At 58.3% G+C, this 25,539-nt stretch overlaps 1 protein-coding gene across 3 annotated transcripts; it reads right to left on the bottom strand.

The window, feature by feature from the left end:
- Positions 1-2,299: 2,299 nt before the first annotated feature.
- On the bottom strand, positions 2,300-24,738 carry FAIM2 (Fas apoptotic inhibitory molecule 2). 3 transcript variants are annotated; one of them, XM_085562973.1, is made up of 12 exons: positions 23,658-23,877; positions 22,030-22,210; positions 19,185-19,288; positions 19,006-19,070; positions 18,353-18,406; positions 15,103-15,153; positions 14,424-14,463; positions 13,658-13,695; positions 12,529-12,616; positions 11,777-11,872; positions 6,980-7,033; positions 2,300-5,078 (listed from the first exon to the last, which is right to left on the bottom strand). In XM_085562973.1, exons 1-12 carry the CDS (start codon positions 23,670-23,672, stop codon positions 4,929-4,931), a joined length of 936 nt encoding a protein of 311 aa, XP_085419099.1. In that variant the 5' UTR covers positions 23,673-23,877; the 3' UTR covers positions 2,300-4,928. The 3 variants fall into 3 exon arrangements, 2 of the variants coding, with proteins under 2 accessions (XP_085419099.1, XP_085419100.1); XM_085562974.1 differs by lacking the exon at positions 23,658-23,877 and adding an exon at positions 23,509-23,651; XR_014950406.1 differs by lacking the exons at positions 2,300-5,078; positions 6,980-7,033; positions 11,777-11,872; ... (3 more) ...; positions 15,103-15,153; positions 18,353-18,406 and having other exon boundaries at positions 23,658-24,738.
- Positions 24,739-25,539: the final 801 nt, after the last annotated feature.

Here is a 25,539-nt window from a genome sequence, read left to right as displayed (position 1 = left end):
GGTCTGTGTGGCCCTGACAGGACGCAGAGGGACAGTGACAACCACCCCCTCCCCCCGCAGGTCTCAGGCCTTGGAGGGGTTTGGGGGTTTAAATGGCACGTACACATTAATCCATTAATATAAAATTCATATTTTATCCTATAAAAGAGATGAATGTTGTTCAAATAAATAAGAGTATAAACACGACTTATATCAGTGTTGTTGAAAGCATTTTTGAATAATATAAACTGATGTGATCAAATAAATAAATAAATAAATATACATTCATATAAATGCATAAATGTTGTACACATCAATAACGAATAAAAGTTATTTAAATCCCAATCAAACGCGTGGTTGTTCTGGCGGTGCCCAGGACCCCAGGCTGCAGCTGAGAGAGGTTTTGGAGCAGAAGAGGATGGAAGCTCCCTGTTAAGGTTTTTGGGAGGAGGGCGAGGCCCAGGCTGAGGGTCCCGGCGCAGCTTTAGGCTCGGCTGGCGCAGCGATCTGGGCTCACTGTGACGAGCAGAGGGCGCCTGGAGCTCACGAATGCAGCTGAAAGGCTCCGGCTGCCTGGATGGCCCTTCCGTGTTTTCATGGGATCGCAGAACGGCGTGGGTGGGAAGGGACCTTAAAATCCACCCCATCCATCCCCCTAAATCCCATTGATCCCATCCCATCCATCCCCCTAAATCCCATCCCATCCATCCCCCTAAATCCCATCCCATCCCACTGAATCCCATCCCATTGATCCTCTCCCATAAATCCCATCCCATCCTATCCATCCCACAAATTCCATCCCATCCATCCAGTTGAGCCCATCCCATCCCACTGATCCCATTTATCCCATTGATCCCACTGATCCCATCCCTTCCCATCCCATCCCATCCCATCCCATCCCATCCCATCCCATCCCATCCCACCCCTGCCACGGCAGGGGCACCTCCCAGTCCCAGGCTGCTCCAGCCCCGTCCAGCCTGGCCCTGGGCACTGCAGGGACCCAGGGGCCGCCCCAGCTGCCCTGGGAAATCCATCCCAGCCCCTGCCCACCCTGACGGGAGGAATTCCTGCCCCGTCTCCATCCATCCCTGCCCCTGGCACCAGCAATCCATTCCCTGGCTCCCGTCCCTCCATCCTTGTTCCCGCTCCCTCCGCAGCTCTCCTGGAGCCCCTTCAGGCCCTGGCGGGGCTCTGAGCTCTCCCTGCAGTGAGGTGAGCCCCCCCAGCTCTCCCAGCCCGGCTCCAGAGGGGCTCCAGCCCTGCAGCAGCTCCGAGGCTCCTCGGGGCTCTCTCCAGCAGCTCCTCGTGTCCCTGTGCTGGGAACCCGTGGCCACAGAAGAAAGGCAGAAAAAAGTGCAAAAATAGGTACGATGTTCCCCCTTCTCCAGGCAGTGGAACTCAGGGGTTTGAAGTCTCCTCTGACTCTCTCTGGCTGGATTTAGGACCCCCAAATTCCTGTTTTCAACAGGAAGGCAGCTCCACCCCTTCCTCCTTCAGCATCCCTCACACCCTGACAAATTTTCCCCCTTATTCTACACCACTCCATCCTTTCTTTGATGGTCCCAGTCTGATTAATCCCCAGTTTTGCCTGAGCATCCAAAGGCCAAGTGCTGAAATTTGATGGAATCATCATCTTTTGTCATGTCTGTGGTAATTTCAGGGAATCTTCGTCCAACTGCTCTTGGACACCTCATTATTTTTGTGGGAATGTTCAGCTTCAGCCTTTTTTCTACAGAAAATGCAGGGAAATCCCTCCTGGCTGTTCAGCATCACTTCCCAGGAACCAAATTTCCCACATTTTGGGTTTGACTCCTTGCCAAAAGCACAGACCTGCTGCCTTGGGATTTCTGTCCTGGACAATCATCCCTTCAGAGCTGAGAGAGTGAGACGGGAGTTTAGCTCTCCCAGTGCAGGTTCTCATTTTGGGTGGTGAATTGTCTCTGGACGAATTTTTTTCTTCCATTTACTCTTGGGAAAGCTCCAGCTGCTCTCCAGCACTGCAGAAAATTCCCTTGGAGCTGGAGCCCTCCCACAGCTTATCCCCAGTCACTGATTTTTGAATCCTCTGGTCACGTAAACCGAGAGGGAAGGGAGCAAACCCCTCATTCCAGGAGCCCTCAGTTCTCAGATATTCCTCATCCAGGACGCCTGTTCCAGATCCATGTGCTTTTTGTTGCTCTGTGTGGGATGTTCTCCTCACTCAGAACCGGGGAAGATGCGACTCGGGCTCCGTTAAACCTTTGGGCCATGCCAGGACCTTGTTTGCATTTTAAGGGATGAAGCAGCACCTGCACAAACAGAGCAAGAGCAGGCACAGGAGCAGTTTTGCAACCATTTATTAGCAATAGTCAGAGAAGATACAAAATTCTATTTACAGTGAACTCATAGGAACAGCCACTCCAAAGGATTGGGATATGGAGCTGGATGGGGATTTTGGGTGGAGGACACAGGAGGAGGGGGAGCAGCCCTCCACATCCCACCCCAAATCCTACATTCCTCAGCCTCCTGAGCAGGACAGTGCTCAGCATCCTTCAGGGCTGGCTGGGGTGGGATCCGTGTGGAAAAGGGACCAGGACATGGGCAAGGGACACAGGAGGGTAGAAGTCCCCCCCGGCCCGGTGCCTGGAGCGGGGTCATGCCAGGTGTTCCCAATTGGAGCAGAAAAGCCAGGCTGCAGGGGCAGAAAAGCCAGGATCTATCAGCAGCAAGCCAGGATGCAGCAGCAGCAAAGCCAGGATGAAGCAGCAGCAGCAGCAAAGTTACTCCACGCCAGAAGGAAAAGGAACAATTCCAGAAGGGGCTGCAGGTCCGTGTGTTCCTCCCCAGCTCCCAGCAGGGCGTTTTGGAGGAGTTCTGGGACTATTTCAGAGCCAGAGCTCATCATGGAGCTCCACACTCCTCCCTCCAAGCCTGGAAAGCACAAATCCCTGCAGGAAATAACCGTGAGCAAAGAAAGGCTGCCCAGCCAGTCTGCTGAGGGCCGGGAAGTTCCCTCTTGAAACTCTTATTCCATCTACTTTTAGGGTGCCTCCCATGCAATTCCCAGTCCTGCCTGCTCAGCAATCCAAGGATTTGGCTCTCCTCAGCAGGAACCTGCTGGCATCACCTTGTCGTGTCCTTCATCCCTACAAAGAATTTGGCTTTGGTTGGGGATCTTGGGATTTTGGTTTTGTTTTGGTTTGGTTTGGTTTGGGTTTTTTTTTTTTTTTTTTTTTTTGTTGGTTGGTTTTTTTGGGTTTTTTTTTTGTTTGTTTGTTTGTTTTGTTTTGTTTTGTTTTGGGTTTTTTTGGGTTTGGATTTTGTTGGATTTTTTTTTTTTCTTTTTGTCTGGTTGGGAGATTTTTGATCTGGATGAGATATTTTTGTTCTGGTTAGGGCATTTTTATTTTTTGTCCGGTCAGCAGAGATTTTTTTGGTCTGGTTGTGGGGCTTCTGTCTGGTTGGGGTTTTTTGTAAAACCCCAGATTTTTTTTTGTCTGGTTGGTGTTCTTTTGACCTGGATGAGATTTTTTTGTCTGGTTGGGTTTTTCTGGGGGGTGTTTTAGGGGAAGGCATCACTCCCGCTCATCGCTGCAGCCGCGGAGGGGCCGGAGCATTTCCATTCCCTGCACAGTAACTTTCCCTGGACACGTGAGGCAGGGGGACAGGACATGTGCGGGGTAAAAGCCAGGGCAGAAGGAGCAGGAACGTTCCAGCGTTCTGGCAGAGCCTCTGCAGCAGGAATTGCTGGAGGCAGCTCCCTGACGCACTGGCCGGCATTCCCAGCGAGATGGGAGATACCAGCTCCTATCTGCAGGAAGGATCACTCTTGGAATGAGAGCAAAAGGCCCCTTATCTCCCCGGGGAGCTTTACAGCCCACGATCAGCCAGCTGAGCCCCAAAGAGGGAATGTGAGCATGGCCACGGTGGAAAGTTACCTGAGCACATCCAGAGCCCGCGCTGACATTCCAGTTTGGGAGAGGAGAAAGGGAAAACAGCCAGGGAGAGGGAACATTGCTGTTCCAGTGGCCTCCGTCCCTGGAATAACCCCTTAGCAATGCTAATTTGGAGCAAGCAAGACAGTTCTGTGAGGGTGTCAGAGCCTCGGGGTGGGTCACAGCATCCCAGCCCATTTCCCACATGGAATGGCATTTCCCAGCACGGAAACTCAGCCTCCTCCATCTCTTCTCTGCCATTTCCTGGCAAAATTCCTTCCCTGGGATCCCAATCCCTCACTGAGGAGCCACACTCCAAGGAGAACCAGCACACTCCCCTGGGTGGGACCCGGGAAGGGAAGGGAAGGGAAGGGAAGGGAAGGGAAGGGCACTCAGCCACATGCAAGGGATCCAGGGGAATTTTCCCTGCAGTGGCACCAGGGATGACCTCAGAGAGCTGCACGTCCTGAACAAACAGGTTCTCTGTGCCTGGAGCACTGAAATCCAGCTACGTGATCCCACACTCCACGTTTCCAACAGCAGGAGCCACCAGGAATAGCGCAGAGGCCACCAAGATCCAATGGGTTGTGGGAAACAGGGCAATGCAAGGATTCCCTAAGGCTTTTCCCTTGGCTCAGCTGCTTTTCCTGCCAGGATCTAAGCAAATTCCCTGCTCTGCTGCCCTGTTTTGTCACAGCACTTTCACCCTGTGATGGGCAGGACTCAGAGAGCTCCAGCAGCCCCTGGGGCCAGGAAGGTCCCGGTCTCCTGCCCCAGCCTCGGGACTGGTTTGGGCTGGGCGGGAGAGGGGGAGCAGAAGGGACACGACACCGAAGCCCTGCTTTGTTCTCTGGGTCACAGAGGCCTGGCAGCAAATGCACAAAGCTGCGGGAGGGGCCTGGGGCTCCTCAGGGCGTTGGATGGACCAGAAAGGGAGGGACTGGGTCAGGCTGGCCGTTTTGAACCCTTTCACCTCTGCTTCTCAATTTAACCCCTCACATTTGCCGGCACAGGGAGCATCCTGCCCCGCTGCCCTCACTCCTGGCTGGAGCCAAAGAACTGCAGGAAGAAGGAGAAGATGTAGATGATGTCCAGGTAGATATTGAGGGCTCCAAAGATGTATTCCTCGGGGCTCAGTGAGTACCGGCGGTTCCCCATCAGCATCTGCGTGTCCAGGGCCAGGAACTGGAAGGGAAAGGAGGAAACCCCGGGACAGTGACAGGGAGGTTTGGCCCAGGGAGGCAAGAAGGGCTCTAGTGACAGGAGAAGTCCCCGCTGCCTCCCTGAACCCGGGATGAAAGTGCAGCCCCTTTTTATGTGCTGCAGCCAAAATTTAAGAGCTCAGAACAAGCTGCAACCTTCCCCTTCCCTCATTTCCTTCCTGACAATCAAACCCCGAGTATAACTCCCACTCCAGACCCTCTTCCCTCAGGCTTCCTCCATCCCAGGGCCAGCTCTGGGGCCACCCTCCCTCCTCATCCTCTCCCAGAGCCCATAACTTGTTATTCCCAGATTCCCTCAGGTGGGAAACACCTGCCAGGGAGTGAGGTGGTCACAGGGTGGCCTGGCCCCAGCAGGACACGGAGCAGCACTGCCCGAAATCCCAGGCATGACTGCAATCCACCATTTCCCCCCCTCCCTTTCCTCCTCCTGCCATCCTGCTGTCCCCCATGGGTCCAGAGCTCTCCAGGGCTGCACCATCCTCCCGGAGATGCTCTTTTATCCCCCCAGAACAAATCCCAGCCGAGCTGCCCCGGCAGGGCCAGGCCGAGGCTCTGACTGATGTTTATGGGATAATTATCAGATGTTGAAGCCTCCTCGTATTTTACAGAGGGATCTTGAGCCATGAATCAGCGCCGAGCTCCCCGCGCTCCCTTGCAGTGACTTTTACGGGTGATAAAGGCAATTGCTCAACTGCTCCCATTCCCAACATGCCCAATGGGCACCGCCTCAAGCCCAGGGCAGCCCCGGGCTGAGCCCGGCCCCGGGAGCACCGGGCACCTCCCCGGCCCGACCCCGGCCCGACCCCGGCCCGGCACCGCCGACACTCTTCGGGAAGAGGCTCGGGGGACGGACCACCGGGAACAAGCCAAGCCTTTCCTTGGAGGAGCTGCCCAGCTCCGGGGCTTTTCCCACCTGTGTAAACCCTCCTAAAGCCTCTTAATCCCCAGTCTCAGCCTTCCCTGTTCTTCTGCACCTCTGTGAGCCAAACTCATCCCAAACCTTGGCTCGCTCTCACCCAACCAGCCCCGACTCGACCGTGCAGCCTCATCCCTGGATCCCCTCGCTGCCGGAGCTCTGCCGAGCTCAGCTCTGCCTGCTCCACTCCAGAGGCACCTTTGGCCTGTCCCCACCATCCCTGCAGAGCAACCCAGCCAGGACTGCTCATCCCGCACAGCCGGGCGCTCACACCGTGCCCGGCACGTCTGCGGCACGTCCCTCCGGGATCGCTGCTCTGGGGCCACCCCGAGCGCTGCAAACCCTGCCCGGCTCTGCCCAGCTCCCTGCCCGCTCCCTGCCATCCCTGCCCGGCTCTGCCCAGCTCCCTGCCCAGCTCCCTGCCCGCTCCCTGCCTGATCTCTGCCATCCCTGCCCGGCTCTGCCCAGCTCCCTGCCCAGCTCCCTGCCCGCTCCCTGCCTGATCTCTGCCATCCCTACCCGGCTCTGCCCAGATCCCTGCCCGCTCCCTGCCATCCCTGCCCGGCTCTGCCCAGCTCCCTGCCCGCTCCCTGCCATCCCTGCCCGGCTCTGCCCAGCTCCCTGCCCAGCTCCCTGCCCAGCTCCCTGCCCGCTCCCTGCCCGCTCCCTGCCATCCCTGCCCGGCTCTGCCCAGCTCCCTGCCCGCTCCCTGCCCAGCTCCCTGCCATCCCTGCCCGCTCCCTGCCCAGCTCCCTGCCATCCCTGCCCGCTCCCTGCCCAGCTCCCTGCCATCCCTGCCCGGCTCTGCCCGGTTCCCTGCCCAGCTCCCTGCCTGATCTCTGCCATCCCTGCCCGGCTCTGCCCAGCTCCCTGCCCGCTCCCTGCCCGCTCCAAGCTCCTTCCCTGCTCCCTGTTTTCCCTGCCGGATCCCAGGAGCAGCCACTCACCATGGTGAAGATCCCAGCCCCGAGCAGAGCGTAGATCGCGTGGAGCCACGGGACCTGAAGGACAGGGACACAGGGACAGGGATGGGGACACAGGGACGGGGACACAGGGACAGGGATGGGGACACAGGGATGGGGACACAGGGGCATGGACACAAGGACAGGGACAGGGACAGGGACAGGGATGCAGGGACAGGGATGGGGACACAGGGACAGGGACACAGGGACAGGGACACAGGGACAGGGATGGAGACACAGGGACAGGGACACAGGGACAGGGATGGGGACACAGGGATGGGGACACAGGGGCACGGACACAAGGACAGGGACAGGGACAGGGACGCAGGGACAGGGATGGGGACACAGGGACAGGGACACAGGGACAGGGACACAGGGACAGGGATGGGGACACAGGGACACAGGGACAGAGACACAGGGATGGGGACATTGACACAGACACAGATGTGAATACATGTACAGGGACAGGGACACATGGATACAGACACACGGACATGGACAGGGACACACAGACACAGGGACACACAGACATGGACATGGACACATGGATATGGACACACGGACATGGACAGGGACACATGGACATGGACAGAGACACAGACACATGGACATGGACACACGGACATGGAAAGGGACACATGGACAGGGACAAAGGGACACATGGACACATGGACACACGGACATGGACAGGGACACAGACACATGGACAGGGACACACGGACACACAGACACAGACACATGGACAGGGACAGACAGATAAAGACACATGCACAGGGACACAGGGACACAGACACATGGACAGGGACACACGGACACATGGACACAGACACACAGACAGGGACACACAGACACAGCCGTCAGAGCTGCACAGAATGGGCTATGCAGGACTTCACTCCCAAGGGACTTGGCTCCCAGGTGGAGGGGGAAAGTTGGGAAATGCCCTAAAAGCCCAGGCTGGATTTGCACCACTTCCAACTTCTACAGTTCCTTGGGAACGTTTCTGTGGCACGGAACAGGACACGGGGCCTCAGCTCCTCTCCTCCCTTTGTATCCATTTAAATTCTCCATCAGGTGCTCCTTACTGCAAGCAACACTTGGCCCCAGTAATGTCCTGTGGAAATCCTGGAATGGTTTGGGTGGAAAGGGACCTTAAAGCCCATCCAATCCCACCCTTGCCATGAGCAGGGACACCTCCCACTGTCCCAGGCTGCTCCAAGCCCTGTCCAACCTGGCCTTGGGCACTGCCAGGGCTGGGGAAGCCACATGTCCCAGTCTCAGCACTCTCGTGCTTTGGAGCACCCCCAGAATGGATTTATTTACCCAAACACAGCTGATCCCACTGGAAGAAACACCAAATATTCCAAGAGCCAGACACAGGTTTAATTTGACTGAGGGAACAGCTGGGGGATCTGTGTTAGAGGAGGTTTGGGTTGGATATTGGGAAAAGGTTCTTCCTCCACTGGAACAGCTCCCCAGGGCTGCCGGAGCTCCAGGAGCACTGGGACAATGCCCAGGCACAAGGGATTGTTGGGATGTCCTGGGCAGGACCAGGAGATGGGCTGGATGACCCTGGTGTACCCCTTCCTCCTTAGGATACTCCATGATTCTAATTAACAAGCACAATTTAAATATGTTAATCCGTGGGAGTCACAGGGGGAATTTCACCAGAACTGGGAGCAAAGCTGAGCCCCTGCTGTGGCCCAGAGGAAGCAGGAGAAGGTTCTGGCTCAGCCCGAGATGGGTTCAGTGGAGCCAGGGCTGTCCCGGCCCCCAGCTCATTCCGTGCCAGGTGAGGAGGAGTTGTCTGTCCAGCTCCATGGCTTTGCTTTGGCACTGGGAGCTGCTCCAGCCTCACATTCCCTCTGGGAAGAGGAGAAGCTCAAGCCCAGACAGCCAAAATCCAACCCTTTGGAATGCTCAGGCTGGGCTTGTCCAGCACCAGCTCCAGGGCTGGGATCAGTGGGAACCTCCTGGAGGTCTCCCTTGGGGAATGACTCGGGGCAGAGGAGCTGCCTGGGATGGGAAGGGATTTGGGCTCCCAGGAGCCTCTCAGGTGATTTATGGCACGTGCCTGGCCCACCCCGCTTCCCTCATCCATCTCATCCATGCCCATGTCCCAGGGGCTGCCAGACCCTCTGGCAGTGACACCTCCAGGATGAGACACCCTGGAATGCTGCCCAGCCCTGCTCCAGGGCAGATGGGAGCTGCTCCAAGATTTCCCCTGGGCACAGCTGGGGCCCGGAGAGGCTGCAGAGGCCAAAGGAAGTGGCTGGAGCTGTGGGAGGGGTTGGCAGGCCTTGGGGACACACAGGGGTCACTGTCCCTTATGGACACACAGGGGTCACTGTCCCTGGGGACACACAGGGGTCACTGTCCCTTATGGACACACAGGGGTCACTGTTCCTTATGGACACACAGGGGTCACTGTCCCTTATGGACACACAGGGGTCACTGTCCCTGGGGACACACAGGGGTCACTGTCCCTTATGGACACACAGGGGTCACTGTCCCTTATGGACACACAGGGGTCACTGTACCTGGGGACACACAGGGGTCACTGTCCCTTATGGACACACAGGGGTCACTGTTCCTTATGGACACACAGGGGTCACTGTACCTGGGGACACACAGGGGTCACTGTCCCTTGGGGACACACAGGGGTCACTGTCCCTTATGGACACACAGGGGTCACTGTTCCTTATGGACACACAGGGGTCACTGTCCCTTGGGGACACACAGGGGTCACTGTCCCTTGGGGACACACAGGGGTCACTGTCCCTTATGGACACACAGGGGTCACTGTGCCTGGGGGACACACAGGGGTCACTGTCCCCTTGGGGTCACACAGGGGTCACTGTCCCTTATGGACACACAGGGGTCACTGTTCCTTATGGACACACAGGGGTCACTGTCCCCTTATGGACACACAGGGGTCACTGTTCCTTATGGACACACAGGGGTCACTGTCCCCTTATGGACACACAGGGGTCACTGTCCCTTATGGACACACAGGGGTCACTGTACCTGGGGACACACAGGGGTCACTGTCCTCTTGGGGACACACAGGGGTCACTGTCCCCTCAGGGACACTCAGGGGTCACTGTCCTTTGGGGACACACAGGGGTCACTGTCCCTTATGGACACACAGGGGTCACTGTCCCCTTGGGGACACACAGGGGTCACTGTCCTCTTGGGGACATACAGGGGTCACTGTCCCTTATGGACACACAGGGGTCACTGTCCCCAGAGGTCACTGTCCCCTTGGGGACACACAGGGGTCACTGTTCCTTATGGACACACAGGGGTCACTGTCCCTGGGGACACACAGGGGTCACTGTCCTTTGGGGACACACAGGGGTCACTGTCCCCTTGAGGACACACAGGGGTCACTGTCCCCTTGGGGACACTCAGGGGTCACTGTCCCCTTATGGACACACAGGGTCACTGTCCCTTATGGACACACAGGGGTCACTGTCCCCTTATGGACACTCAGGGGTCACTGTCCTTGGGGACACACAGGGGTCACTGTCCCTGGGGACACACAGGGGTCACTGTTCCTTATGGACACACAGGGGTCACTGTACCTGGGGACACACAGGGGTCACTGTCCCCTTGGGGACACACAGGGGTCACTGTTCCTTATGGACACACAGGGGTCACTGTCCCCTTGGGGTCACACAGGGGTCACTGTCCCTGGGGACACACAGGGGTCACTGTCCCCTTGGGGACACACAGGGGTCACTGTTCCTTATGGACACACAGGGGTCACTGTCCCTTGGGGTCACACAGGGGTCACTGTCCCTGGGGACACACAGGGGTCACTGTCCCCTTGGGGACACACAGGGGTCACTGTTCCTTATGGACACACAGGGGTCACTGTCCCTTATGGACACACAGGGGTCACTGTCCCCTTGGGGACACACAGGGGTCACTGTTCCTTATGGACACACAGGGGTCACTGTCCCTTGAACCTGGCTCCTGAGGGTCACTCAGACCTCACGGTCACTGAGAAATGGAGGCCCCAAGATCTGAACTCTGCAGGTGCCGGGTGTTAATCCTGACCAAGTTGTGCCCTTGCCTTGGGATAGATTTTAATGTGCCTGGTTTTACTGAGGGGAAACTGAGGCCTGAGCAGAGGCACCTGTGCTCAGGTGAGACCCCATCTGCACCCAGGGGGATCGCAGCGCAGGAAGAGCATGGATGTGTTGGAATGAGCCCAAAGGGGGCCACGGAGCTGCTCCGAGGGCTGGAGCCAGGCTGGGAGAGCTGGGGGTGCTCACCTGGAGAGGAGAAGGCTCCAGGGAGAGCTCAGAGCCCTTCCAGGGTCTAAAGGGGCTCCAGAAGAGCTGAAGAGGGTCTGGAGACAAGGACATGGAAGCACGGGACACAGGGAATGGATGGGATATTGGGAATTGTGAATTGTTCCCTGTGTGGTTGGGAAGGCTCTGGAATGGATTTCCCAAAGCAGCTGTAGCTGCCCCTGGGTCCCTGGAAGTGCCCAAGGTCAGGCTGGAGCAGCCTGGAACACTGGGAGGTGTCCGTGTCGATGGCAGAGGTGGAATTTTATGGGCTTCGACCAAAATCATTCCGTGATTCCATCACCAGGAGCAGCAGGACACGCCCTCAGCCCTGGGCAGTTCCATCCCTGAGCCATACCATGGTCCATCCCGGGAATGACCCTGCTCCTCCATCCCTCCACGGGGTTCCTGCCCACTTCCAGGGAGCTGGGGCCCCCTCCCAGCATGCCCAGCTTGGCCCAGTTTGGCCCAGTTGGCGACTCACATATTGGTAGGGCAGGATGACAGCCAGGACCAGCCCGCCCAGGAACAGCACCATGAGCAGCACGAAGAGAACGCCCTGGTACGAGGTGAAGTCGAACTGCGGCGGGAGGGAGGAATTCCCGTTCCAGGGCTGCCAAGGGCTCCCGAGTCCCTCTGGAACCCACCCGCAGCTGGTTCTGCCTCTCCATCCCTGCAGTCACCCCCGGCGCTGAGCCAGCGCTTCCCAAATCCCCGTCAGTGCCACCGGGAAGGGCTCGGGCCCCGCCACGCACCAGGAATCCCAAATCCATCACACACGTGTGTCCTCCTGCATCCCACAGCCCAACCCGCCGAAATTCCCCTTTTACCACCATGCAGCCTCTTCCAGCCCCACTGACATCCCTGACACATCCCAATCCTCAAAAAATCCCGGACTATTCCCACACGTCAGCAACTTCCAGTCCCATTCATACTTATGGCATGCCCCAATCCACAAAAAAATCTCTTTTTATTCCCATATATATCAGCATCTTCTAGCTCCCACCCCAAGCCACAAAAATCTCATTTTATTCCCAGTTATCAGCATCTTCTAGCCCCCCTTACATCCCAGCCACATCCCACCCCAGCACGTGTCCTGCTCCACTCCAACCTCCTCGTGACACCCCCACGTCCCTCGGGCTGGTCCTGTGTCCAGAGCCCCCCAGACCCTCCCAGACCCCCGGCTCCTGTCCTGCCCCAGATGTCCCTTCCCCAGGGAGGTCCCCGCAGCCCCACCTTGCTCTGGAAGCTGAAGATGGTGACAGACAGACAGACCAGGGCCGTGATCCCCAGGCACAGCAGCACCGACTTGGTGTTGTAGTAACTGCAAAATGACCAGGAAAACCACGTTTGGATCATTCCCACAGGGATGGGAAAGGGGGTCAGACAGGCGGGAGCTGGGCAAGGAAATCATAAATCCTACGGGCACAAACAGCACTGGAATTATCAATATTCCACACTAATGTTAAAAAAGGAGAGAAAAACGGCAGGATGGGTTTTCCTGCTGTTTTGAAGGATGGAGGGAAGGCAGGAGGGTCCATCTGGGCCTCCCAGAGCTTCGGAGCAGCTCCAAGTCCATCAATCCCACTGTCCACAGACAGGGAATGGGGAGGATCCTGACGAGGAGGTAACAAAACCAGGATGACAAAAGTCACCTCAGTGTGAGGGGAAACCAGAGGAGCAGCCCCTGGGCTCCTGCCGAGTCCAGGTTTTGGAAAAGCGCAGGAAGGAGGGACTGGAGCAGGACGGGCTGCAGACTCAGGCTGGAATGGTTTCCAGGCTGGATCAGAGTTTTGGCTGCAGTGCCAGGCTCAGCCCTTGGAAAAGCCAGTGCTGCTCTCCCTGGGGGGATTTGTGTGGAGTCACTGGAGTTTTCCCCCTGGAGCTGCTGAGGCTGCGGATTTCTTTGTCCCAACACATCCCTCACCCACCCTGGATCGTGTCCCTCTCTCCAACTCCCACGTGAGCCAGGAGCAGATTTCCCGGTGCAAATGAGCGGAAGGGAACGGGCTGTGGGACACAAATTCCTGAAACTGCTGGAAAGAATTCCTGGCTCAGTGCAGCCCCACCTGCCTGGGACCTGCCCAGTGAGAAGTGTGGGATCACTGGCTGGTCGCCTCCAGCCCATCCAGTGCTGCCCTGTCCCGGCCCTCCAGGGCTCTCCTGCAGGATTTGGGATGCGGGAATCCCCCAGTGCTGCCTCCCTTGGGACAGGGACAGGCCTTGGAAACCTTCCTTGGAAAGTGTTTTCACAGGGAAGCTGCAGCTTTGTGTGACAGCTCAGGTGGCCCAGGAATAAGGTGGTGCCTCAGGAATAAGGAATGTTTTCGGGAAGAGACAGGACACAGGACAGTGCCCAACCCACCTGGAGAGCATTGCAGTGAGATAGGCCATGGACAGGGTCTGGGGGAAAGCACAGCCTGGTTAGTGCCCTCATGTCCCGGAGAGACACCACAGGAAATCCCTCAATCCCAGAGGAAAGGGCAGGGGAGCCCCTCAGACTCCCAGGAGAAGGAATTTGGGCAGCATTGGGAACCCTCCAGTGATTGATTGGCACAGGAGAGGGCAGAGAGAGAGCAAACAGCACGGGAGCAACCCCTGCTCCTGCATCCCTCCTGCAGCTGCCATCCCTGCTCCCATCCCAGCTCCCATCCCAGCTCCCATCCCATCTCCCATCCCACATCCCAGCTCCCATCCCACATCCCTGCTCCTATCCCAGCTCCCATCTCCCATCCCAGCTCCCATCCCACATCCCATCTCCCATCCCAGCTCCCATCCCATCTCCCAGCTCCCATCTCCCATCCCTGCTCCCATCCCAGCACATCTCAGCTCCTATCTCTGTTCCCACTCCAGTTCCCATCCCAGTTTCCATCTGGTTCCCATTCCAGTTCTCACCCCAGCTCCAATCCCAGTTCCCACCAGACTCCAAGATTATTTTTTGCATTTTTTTAACAAACAGAGGCTCTCTTTTTTCCCAGCTTCTCCCATCCAAGTGCAACCACAGCTCCTCAGCCCAAGCACAGGACAAGAAGGGGATGGAATTCCCACTTTTCCCCAGGAACGGCAGCCTTGTGCCTGTCCTTGGAGCCACTCTGAGCCCAGGGCAGATGTTGGCCAGATGTGCTACTCACAAAGATGCTGAGCAGGATCAGATTCCATGGGAAGTATCTCCTGGAAATGAAACAGGGGCCAGTCAGCAGGGGCTGTGCCAGGGAATCCCTGACGCTGAGGGTAATTAGTGACTGTGAGGGTAATTAATGGCCGTTAATGACCCTGCTGGGTAGTTCATGTCCATGCAAGTGACCCTGCGGGCAGCCACAGGGTGTTTGGGGTCCTCCGGGGCCAGCAGGACAAAGGTCCCAGGATATTCCTGCTGCACTGGGAGCTGACAAGAGCATCCTCTGAAAAGTTTAATTCCCACAATCCAGAGCTGCAAACGAGGGAATGTTTCTGCCAGGAGTCACAGCTGCAACTGGACTCCTGAGCTGCAGCAACCCAAGGCCTGGAACAGCTGTTTCCAGCATCTGGAACGGGTTCCCCAGAACAGCTGGGGCTGCCCCTGGACCCCTGGAAGTGTCCAAGGCCAGGCTGGATGGGACTTGGAGCACCGTGGGACAGTGGGAAGTGTCCCTACCCATGGCAGGGTGGCACTGGGTGGGCTTTGAGATCCCCCCAACCCAACCCAAACCGTTCCATGATCCCATGGAAACACAGCAGCTTCATCCCCACCCCGTTACAGGGCTGGAAAGCTCAGGAAAACATTCCTGCTGCGTTCCCCAGGCTGTCCCTGACCCCAGAGCCTTCCCCTACCTGGGCCCGGAGCAGCAGGCGAGGATCAGGTAGGTGACGAAGAACACGGCGCTGCAAGGAGAGAGGGAGAGCTCAGGGGGGAAAGGCGGCCCGGGAGGGTGGTGCAGGGGGAATTGCCTGGGATGGGATGTTGGAAACGCAGACACCCAGTGGGTCAGGGTGGCTCCTACCCCTGGTCCCTCTCACTAAGCTCCTTCCTGCCCTCAGGGAGCTCCTCCGCATGTGCCTGGCCCCAGGGTGGGACAAAACATCCCTGGAGAAGCTGAGGGCTGGATTTAGAGCAGAGCCAAGGTCGGGTTCAGACCCTGGAGAGCACCCAAATGTGCTGATGGCAAACAGGGCGGGAACTGGGTTTGTGCTGGCCCTTGGGAAACGCTCCTTCATGGGAAGGGAGGTCAGGCAGGGGAGGGGGCTGCCCAGGCAATGGTGGAATCCCACCCTTGGAAGTGCCCAAAGCCTGTGGATGTGGCACTGGAGGACATGGCCAGCGGTGAGGGGAGGGTTGGTGGCTGGACTCGATGTTCTCCAGGGGCTTTCCCCACCTTCACAATTCCAGATTCCATGGTTCTGTGAGTTCCTCACATGGAGGGGCCAGGATTTGCCCCTCGTTTCCAAACCCTTTGTAGCTTGAGGGTGTCAAGGCTGGAGGTTCTTAAACCAAGGGCTGGAAACGTGACCGGGCTCAGGCAGGGCTGGAGGAGCTGTGCTGGAGGAGGGAGATGCTCCCTTGGTACATCCCTCCAGGAATGGGAAGTTTTGGACTTTCCATTCCTGGAAGTGTACAAGGCCAGGCTGGACAGGGATTGGAGTAACCTGGGACAGTGGGAGGTGTCCCTGTCCATGGCAGGGGTGGCACTGGATGGACTTTAAGGTCCCTGCAACCCAACCCATTCCAGGATTCCCCTGCTGGAGCACTTGAGGAAGGGCTCAGGGCGGGAGGATCCATTCAGAAAAGCGCTCAGGGACAAGCCCAGGGCAGGAGGATCCTCCCAGCTCAGCAGAGCCCAACATGCCGTGGCTGCCCAGCCGTGCCCAGGTCCTGGCAGGTTTTACCTCCCAGCACTTGACCCCTCTCAAAGCACATCAGCCCCAGAGCTGAAGGAGGCTCTCCTGCCTGCAGCTGGGTGTTGTTCCAGGCTCTGGAAGCTGCTCCCCTGCTTCCCCCGGGGCAGCAGTTCCGGGCATGCCGATGGCTCCCGATAGCCGCTGACCCTCGGCCAAGGCAGGGAGGTGACGGCAGAGCCCAGGGCCACGAGATCCAGGGCACGGAGATAAACCCGGGCCCAGCTCTCCCACTGGGAAACCAGGAAAGCCAGACTGGACACGGCTGAGCAGCTGGAGCACAGAGCCAGCGGGGTCGCCCATCCCTGTCTGCTCTGGACTTATTCCTGCTGAGGTGCCATCCCAGCTGTGGGAAAACATCCTGGGGCTCCCAGGTTTGTTTTACAGAGGTCTCTGGTTAGGAAGGAGACCCAGGCACAGAGCAGGAAAAACATTTGGAGACACTGGAATGAAGGGAAGGGCTCAGCTCACTGGGCAGTGAAAAAACATCAAAGTCATGGAATGGTCTGGGTGGGAAAGGACCTTAAAATCCACCCCATTCCCACCCCCTCCCATGGCAGGAACACCTCCCACTGTCCCAGGCTGCTCCAATCCCTGTCCAACCTGAATTTGGACTTCCAGGGATGGGGCCGCCCCAGCTGCCCTGGGAAATCCATCCCAGCCCCTGCCCACCCTGACGGGAGGAATTCCTGCCCCGTCTCCATCCATCCCTGCCCCTGGCACCAGCAATCCATTCCCTGGCTCCCGTCCCTCCATCCTTGTTCCCGCTCCCTCCCCAGCTCTCCTGGAGCCCCTTCAGGCCCTGGCGGGGCTCTGAGCTCTCCCTGCAGTGAGGTGAGCCCCCCCAGCTCTCCCAGCCCGGCTCCAGAGGGGCTCCAGCCCTGCAGCAGCTCCGAGGCTCCTCGGGGCTCTCTCCAGCAGCTCCTCGTGTCCCTGTGCGGGCCCAGGGCTGGAGCAGCTCTGCAGGTGGGGTCTCACCTGGGCACAGGGGGAATTCCTCCAGGACAGAACCCCCCCAGCTGCCCCAGGCGTGTTCCTCCTGGGAAGTACAGGGAATAAACTCCATCTGGGCAGGGAGCTGGAAGAGGTGACCCCAGAGGCCAAGGTGGGGACCTGAGCCTCCTCTCCCTGTCCCCTGGGAGGTGACACTGCCTCTCCAAGCCCAGCTGCCCTCTGGAGCACCTTTGGCTCCCTCCTGGTGCCCCAGAGCTGCCGGATGCTCCCATTGGAGAGTTCTCCCGGGTTACATAAGCCGGTGTCTCATCTCCTGATTTGGGTGTGAACTGATTAAAGCTGAGTTCACCTCACACTTAATGAGCCGCACTGACCCTGCCAGCAGCCTGGAAACCACGGAGCCAGGAGATGCCGGCACCTGGGAGCTCCGTTCTGGGCTGGGCTGGGGGAACCAAGGAAAGGCAGCCCAACCTCAGGGCTCTGGGATGGAGCCTCGGGAGCGAGAGCCCCGCTCAGACATGGCCAGGAGCATCCCAACACCTCCAAATCCACCCCCTCCATATCCACTGGATAGAATGTAATGGGAACCCCAACAACCACCTGGCTTCCAAGGGGGAAATCCCAAAATTCAGCCTCCATGGTGCCCTGAACATCCTCCCAGGTATCAGATATGGGGTTCTGCAGTGTTTTCCTGAAAGTTCTGCAAGGAGATCTTTGGAGCTTCCCAAGAGACCTTCCCAAAATCAAGCCTCTAAGGTACCCTGAACACCCTTCCAGGTCTCATTCAGGAGTTTCTACACTGTTTACTGGAAACTCCCCAGTTTTCTCTGGCTTTCTGCAGGAAATAGGTATTTATTTTGACCCTGGTTTCTAGAGCCATTTTTGGGGAAGTGTTTGGAGTTCTCCTCTCTCGTGTCTCTTGCTCATTCAGGTGAGATCTGCCATCTGCTCACCTCAGGCTCACCCAAGGTTGGACACTGGGGCTTGGAGCAGCCTGGCATGGTGGGAGGTGTCCCTGCCCATCCAGGGAGGCACTGGATGGGCTCTGAGGTCCCTCCCAACCCAACCCGTGATTCCGTGACCTTCCCCAGCTGCCCCTGGACACTTTGGAGTGATACTTCACATGCAGGACAGGGAAGTGTTGGGAAGTGTTGGAGACCCTTCCCACATCCCCACAGCCCCATCCGGGCTGCCTGGAGCACACGAGGCTGCAGGAAAAGCCAGGGATACTCACTAGGAAGCCCAGTACCAGGCGGAGTGGGTCTGGATGTAGCCCTTGACGGGTTCACTGCAGGACAGAAGGAGAGAGCCTGAGCAGGAAGAACCCAGTCCCTCAGAGCTCCCTGCTCGATGAGCCCAGGAGCAGCCCCAGCACGGGGATTAAAAACCCAGCCCTGGGGAATCCTCCCAGCAGCCTGGGCCTGGAGAGGAATTCCAGGTGGGAAGGGCAGTGCTGCTCCCCCAGTTCCACACTGGAGGTGGCTGGGAATGGCTCCCACAGGGGATCAGGGAGCCCAAATCCCCAGGCTGGCAGTGATCCATTATTTATTCTGGAGGCAACATGAGCCACACACACCCAGAGCGCTCGGTCATCCGAGCTGGAGAGGGGGATGAGCAGGGGAGGGAAGCCAGCCCCTGGAGCTGGGATCTGGTAACTCCCACAGGGAAAACCCAGCAGTCACTGCCCAAGGGCAGCAGCCCTGGGGAGCACCCAGGATGGATGATCCAATCCCGAGCCTGGGTGGGAATGGGAGCAAAAGCGCTCAGGGACCTCCAAGTGTTCCCTCAGCTTTGCTTTTCTATTGGAACACTCAGAAAGAATCCAGGTGACACAACCCCAGGAACCTGCCCAGGTCTCAGATGGCTCAGGACACACCCAGCACCCACCAGAAGGTGAAGAAAGCCACGATGACAACGGTGACCAGGAGCTGGATCATCAGGATGGCGTAAACCTGCAGGGAGAGGTGGTGATCCATGGATCCCAGAGCCCAGCACAGCCAGGCCCTCCAAGGGCTGGGGGTCCAGCCCTGCCAGCCCAGAGGGCGAGGGACGTGTCCCTCTCTCACCTTCCTGATGAACACCCTGCGCACGTTCCGGTCATCCCAGCTGAAGGTCGTGAGCAGCTCCGTGTCCCCCGGGTACCCCCCGCTGCCGTAGCTGGGGCTGGTGCCTGCAGAGAGGCCAGAGGAGCAGCTCCCACCCCAATTCCCCCCCGGCTGTGGGACCTGAGCCCAGGGAGCACTCACAGCTCAGGTGCCCAAATTCCCAAGCGTTCCTCTGCTCCCTTCCTGCTCCTGCAGCTCCTTGGGACCATCCCTGGGAACAGAGGGGGAGCATTCCCACAAACCATCCCAGCACCAGGCTGGGTCGCTGTCTGAGGAAACACCAAACCTTCCGCAGCAATGGGAGGGCTGGGATCATCCCTCGCTCTCCTTTCCCTGGATGTTAAATCGTCCCCAGAGCAGCCGTGAGTCAGCATTCCCAGCGGACAGCAGGATTCCCTCGCTGCTCTCCTGAGCTGTGTTTGCATCGTGGCTTTTGTCAACAACGTCCCTGCTCCGAGAGCAGCTCCTGGCAGCTCCCTGAGCTCCATCCCTCAATCCCATTTCTAGGCAGGGACTCAGGAAAGAGTTAAGCAGCGAGCCTCAAAAAGGAGGAAACATCTCCAATGCTACCAGTGAGAAAAACCTTCCCCCAAATCCTCAGATCCCTGCACAAGTCATCCCTGCCCTGCCCAAACAGGAAGGGAAGCTCCTGCTGCTGCTTTCCCCTACCCCGTCCCTGGCAGTGTCCCAGGCCAGGCTGGGGGAGTGGAAGGTCCCTGGCTGTGGCAGGGGTGGGACTGCACGGGCTCAAAGGTCCCATCCCACCCAAACCTTTCCATGACTCTGTGATCATTCTGTGCCCTCTTTGCTTCCCTTGCTGATGTCCCCTCCTGTGTCGCTGAAGTCCCCCCTGCTGGGTTTCCACAGAAGGACTTTTGTGTGATTTTCCTGCTTTACCTTCCTGTCCCTGCCTGGTCCACAGATGCCTCCCCTCCTCCTAAAGCTTCTGAGCTCAAGGATACCCAAATCCTTCAGGAAGACGGAGCAAAGACCCTCTCAATCTCAGAGCAGACACCAGGAGCGCCAAACTCAAGGTCCTGGTCCTGATTTTCTCCTGTTTTCCTGGTCAAAAGTTGCTCATTCAAAATGCAGGAGCTTCACTTAGGTGCCCCCAGCAGGAAACAAGTCTCTGCTGCTGTTCTGTTGTCAGTAAATCCCTTCCTGCCCCACTGGAGCTGAACCTCCCGCGTGTTCTCCTGGATCCCTCATGGGTCCCACAGTACCTGGGGCCAGGACAATCCCTGGGACACTTCCAAGCCTCCTGCACCAAAGCAGTCCCAGCCCCTAAACACTAAATTCACCCCTAAACACCAAATTGGCCTCTAAACACCAAATTCACCCCTAAACACCAAATTGGCCCCTAAACACCCAGCTGGCCCCTCAATGCCCCGGAGGAGCTGAAGGGTTTCACCCTCCTCCCTCCCTCCCAGCATCCAGAGGGTTTCCTCCTCCTCCCTCCTGCTGCCCCCACGTGTGTCCCCCCATCCAAGGCCACAGCAGGACAGAGTGTCCTGAGTTCATGGTCACAGAAACAACCCCAAATCCACATCCCTTCTCTCCAGGTGCTCCCAGTAAGGTGTGACACATCCCATAGAGTGGATTTCCCATCTGGAGACCCCAAATATCCCATCTCACCCCCTAAACCCAAATACCCCATCCCACCCCTGAACCCCAACTACCCCATCCCACCCCTGAACCCCAAATACCCCATCCCACCCCTGAACCCCAAATACCCCATCCCACCCCTGAACCCCAAATACCCCATCCCACCCCTAAACCCAAATATCCCATCCCACCCCCTGAACCCAAATACCCCATCTCACCCCATTTAGGCCTCACCCACCCTAATTCATCACAACAGCAGAAAACTCCAGATGATCCCCAGAGGCACCTGGGGGGGTTTATCCTGTTCCTCAGGGGAAAGGCTGAGAAACCATCAGGACATGCCAGCACAGACACAGCAGGGAACATTTTCACTCCTTCCCCCTCCCCAAACATCCCATCCCTGCAGCTGGGCACAACAGGCAGCAAAGGATGAAGCAGGGCAAGAGCTCAGGAGTCCCAAAATCCCATAATTCCAGCATTTTCTCTGGCTGGAACTGTGCTGAGTGAGCACTTAGCCACCCCCAGGGTCACTTCCCAGTCACCCCATCCCGCTCCAGCCCCACTGGCAAGCCTGCAGCCATTCCCTGGGCACAGCCAGGGCTCTGTCCTTGGCTACGGCCCAGCAGAAGCTCCAGGGAGCTTCTGGCTGTTGGAAAAACTGCTGGTTTGCCCAGGAACGGCCACAAGGATGCTGGAACAATCCAGCCTTTGGCTCCAGCCGTGTCCCAGCCTCCCTGGCTCTGCCAACAGCCACACTCAGGGCTGTGACACCAATTGTGACACCAATTGTGCCACCTCAGCTGCTCTGAGAGCTGGGGCTGAGTGGGAGCTGCAGGAGGGGGTGGGGGGATCCAGCTGCTCCAGGACTTTCCCTCCAGCCCCAGGAACTGGGATTGCTCAGGTCAGCGAGCTGGGAATGGGGATTTCTCCCACCATGGGACTGGGAAGGAGTTTACTCCCACGTCTGGAAGGGAGTGAGGTCTCTGGGACAGCTGGAATGGCTTTTATTCACAGATACAGACTTTCATCTGCAGATGGAGACTTCTGTGTGTAGATGGAAACTTTTCCACATTGGTAGGGACTCCTGGGCACCACATCCGTGGTCCCTCTCTTCTCCTGGTTCCCCTCTCTCCTCTCCAATCCTGGGGGATCTCTGCCCCTCTCCCAGGGCTCACCCCAGCACAGCCATGGGAAGACTTACTGGGATCCACGTAAGCCCAGCTGGGGTGGAGCGGGGCCGCGGGCGGGGCAGGAAAAGTCCCGGATTTCATCCCTTCTCCTGCTGTCGCCTCCTCATAGGACGGAGGAGCCGGGGGGGCTGTGGCAGTGTCCTTCTTGTCCCCCTGCCCCTCAGAGCTGGGGGGTTTGTTGTTCACAGAGAGCTGCACAGAAAGGGGCAAAGAGAGAGAGACCTGAGTAAAAGCATCCCAGAAACCGCTCTGGATGAGAAGCTGCCACGGACGGGTTCTGGAAAGGGCTCAGGAACTGGGAGCCACACAGGAACTGGGAGTCCCCATTCCCAGGCGCTGGACACGGGCCCATCCCTGCACCCCCAGCAAGGGTATCCACGACTCAGGGGAGACGGGAAAGCCCCGGAGGTGCTCACTGGGATGAAAAGTTCCAGGTGGCGAGGTCTGAGGGGAGACACGGAGCCCCCGCAGTGCCTCAGGCTCAACGTGACACCAAAACCATCCAAGGAATTCTCTGCTTCTCATCAAACATTGCTTCTTAAAAGAGTTTTCAGTTCCTGGGCAGAAAATCCTGAACTCTTCATTCCCATTTACCCCATTTTGAGTCAGATGCTCCCAGGAATGCTCTGGTTTGGCCCTCCAGAATTTTCTCCTCTCTGCCCGTGTGGAGGCTCAGCTCTGGTGCTTCCCGGCATTCCAAGGACTTGGGATTGCAGCAGGGAGCCAACCTGGGGCCACCTGAGCACTCCTTGGGAACATGATCCCTTTAACCTTCCAGACGGGCCTGGGACAGATAAACTGCCAGGATAAGCCCTGCTGCCCGCGGAGGAGGCAGCTCAGCCGCAGCGGCGTCCCCGCAGCTCCGGGGGGCTGCAGCTGCCCCAAAGCCAGTGGGCATTAAGAGAGCAGAGCAGGGCTCCAGCTGGGGCCACAGGGCCTGAAAACACAGCAGGGCCGGGCTGGATGTGTCCCAGGGGCAGATCCAGCTGTGCCACCTCCCCTGCCGGCCCCAGGGACTCTCCTTCCCTGCCCTTCCCTGTCCCTTGGGTTTGGGGGCCGAGTTCATACAAGCCCCCTCCCCATCCCCCCAGATATCCAAGGCGATCCCAAGGGATGGAGCTGCATCCAGAGCGTTGCCATGGCGATGGTGCATGAGCTGGCAGAGGATCCACAACCCCCCCTCCTCGCTCTGAGAGCACTGGAGAGCCCCAAAATCCCCAAAATTCAGAGCCCCCCGAGTCAGGCAGGAGGTGCTGCCAGGTGGGGACAGGGGTGGGACAGCAGAACAGCTCATGGAGCCCCCGGCACCCGGGATCTGGGGGGGGCGCGGGGGGGTAAAACCGGCCACAGGTCCAACAGGGTTTGAGCTGTGCATCCGTCATCCCTAAACCATCCCCCGATCCCAAAACCAGCCCCAAACCAGCCTCTAATCCCAAAGTCATCCCTAAATCAGCCCCCAACCCCAAAACCAGCCCCCCAGCCCCTTCCACCTCCCAGCCGCGTCCACCCCCGTGGCAGGTTCCGTGCAGGTTCCAGCTCCCCCTTCCACCCGTGGCTCTGTTCCCCAAACCCTTCCACCCTCCTTTCCTGCTCCCGTTATGCAACAGGGACGGGCTCATCCCGCCCGGATCCCTCCTACCTTTCCCTGGGTCATGGTTGCTGCGGGCCCCGCGGGAGGGATCGGGATGGAGCCGGGCGCGGGTCCCTTCCAGCCCTTCTCCCGGGACGTGTCGGGCTGGATGCGGCCGCCGCAGCCCCCGCAGCCCCCGCAGCCCCCGCAGCCCCCGCAGCCCCCGCAGCCCCCGCAGCCCCCGCAGCCCCCGCAGCCGCTGCCTTCGCCTCCCAGCGACGTCCCCGGAGCAGCGGGCGCTGCGGCAGGGCTGTACCACCGGCAGCGCGCCGCGCAGGGGAGCGGGAGGGAGAGAGGGACGGGATGGAGAGAGGGATGGATGGAGAGAGGATAGGGATGGAGAGAGGGATGGGATAGAGAGAGGATAGGGATGGAGAGAGGGATGGATGGAGAGAGGATAGGGATGGAGAGAGGGATGGGATAGAGAGAGGATAGGGATGGAGAGAGGGATGGGATGGAGAGAGGATAGGGATGGAGAGAGGATAGGGATGGAGAGAAGATAGGGATGGAGAGAGGGACGGGATGGAGAGAGGGATGGGATGGAGAGAGGGACGGGATGGAGAGAGGGACGGGATGGAGAGAGGGATGGGATGGAGAGAGGGACGGGATGGAGAGAGGGACGGGATGGAGAGAGGATAGGGATGGAGAGAGGATAGGGATGGAGAGAGGGATGGGATGGAGAGAGGATAGGGATGGAGAGAGGATAGGGATGGAGAGAGGGACGGGATGGAGAGAGGGACGGGATGGAGAGAGGGATGGATGGAGAGAGGGATGGGATGGGATGGGATGGGATGGGATGGGATGGGATGGGTTGGGATGGGATGGGATGGGATGGGATGGGATGGGATGGGATGGGATGGGATGGGATGGGATGGGATGGGATGGGATGGGATGGGATGGGATGGGATGGGATGGGATGGGATGGGATGGGATGGGATGGAATGGGATGGGATGGGATGGGATGGGAGTAGGCGGGTGCACGGATGGGGAGGATGTGGGGATTCAGGGAAAGGGATAACCCAGGGTTGGGGATGCAGGAACGGGGATGATCCTGGTATGGGGAGGATGCAGGCATAGGGCCCCACTCCAGGCCTGGGAAGCTGCTGCCCCAGAGCTACTGAACCTCAGGAGTGGGGTTTGCAAAGGGAGGGAGACTCTGAGGAGCCTTTGCTGCAGCCTCAGAGCCAACGTGGGAGCAGCTCCCGAATATCCTGGGGGTGCTGCGGGGGGCTGGAGGCTCCAGTGGGACAAGAGGGGACGGCCTGAGCCGGGCTCGGGCAGAGAGCAGGAGGGAGGATTCCCACACTGGACAGCTCCTGTGTCCCACCCTTGTCCCCTCCGGCCGCTGCAGGCCCAGGGGGGCACAGGGAGGGTCTGGAGGTGCCCTGGCAGCCCCACCCCCCAGCAGATTATTGATCGGTGTTATTGATCCAAGCCCATGGACAGGGGGAAATGGGCATCCAGGGGAAGGGGCTTTGAGGGAATCAGGGAATCACTGCTGTGACGGAACCTCAGGGCACAGGGAGATGGGGACATCTGCTCTTGTGCCACAGGCAGCAGGACATGGGGAAAATTGCCCCTTTTGAAGTGTTATAAATAAGAATTTATTCAGACAAATTAAAAATAAAAATAATTTTTTTTGCGGTCAAATTCTATCTAGCCAGCCACACGGAAAGAACAGAGCCGAGCCCGGGGTCAACCCTGGGTGTGCAACAAGGAGTCAGCCTCAGTAGAGGTTTTCTCCTATGCCCACACCTCCATCCTGGCACAGGCAGTTTTTATAGGGAAAATTCCGCCTGAGGCCAAGATTTGAGCAGTTAGTCTTTTCTTCTATTCAGAGTCTATAGGTTAATAAGATTTTCTTTATCCATCTCGGAGGATCAGCACCAAT

This window comes from Lonchura striata, chromosome 29 (genome assembly GCF_050655825.1).
Source record: "Lonchura striata isolate lonStrDom1 chromosome 29, ASM5065582v1, whole genome shotgun sequence".
NCBI lineage: Eukaryota > Metazoa > Chordata > Aves > Passeriformes > Estrildidae > Lonchura > Lonchura striata.
The sequence above is the reverse complement of the archived record's forward strand: the minus strand, read 5'-3'. Positions and strand labels throughout refer to the sequence as shown.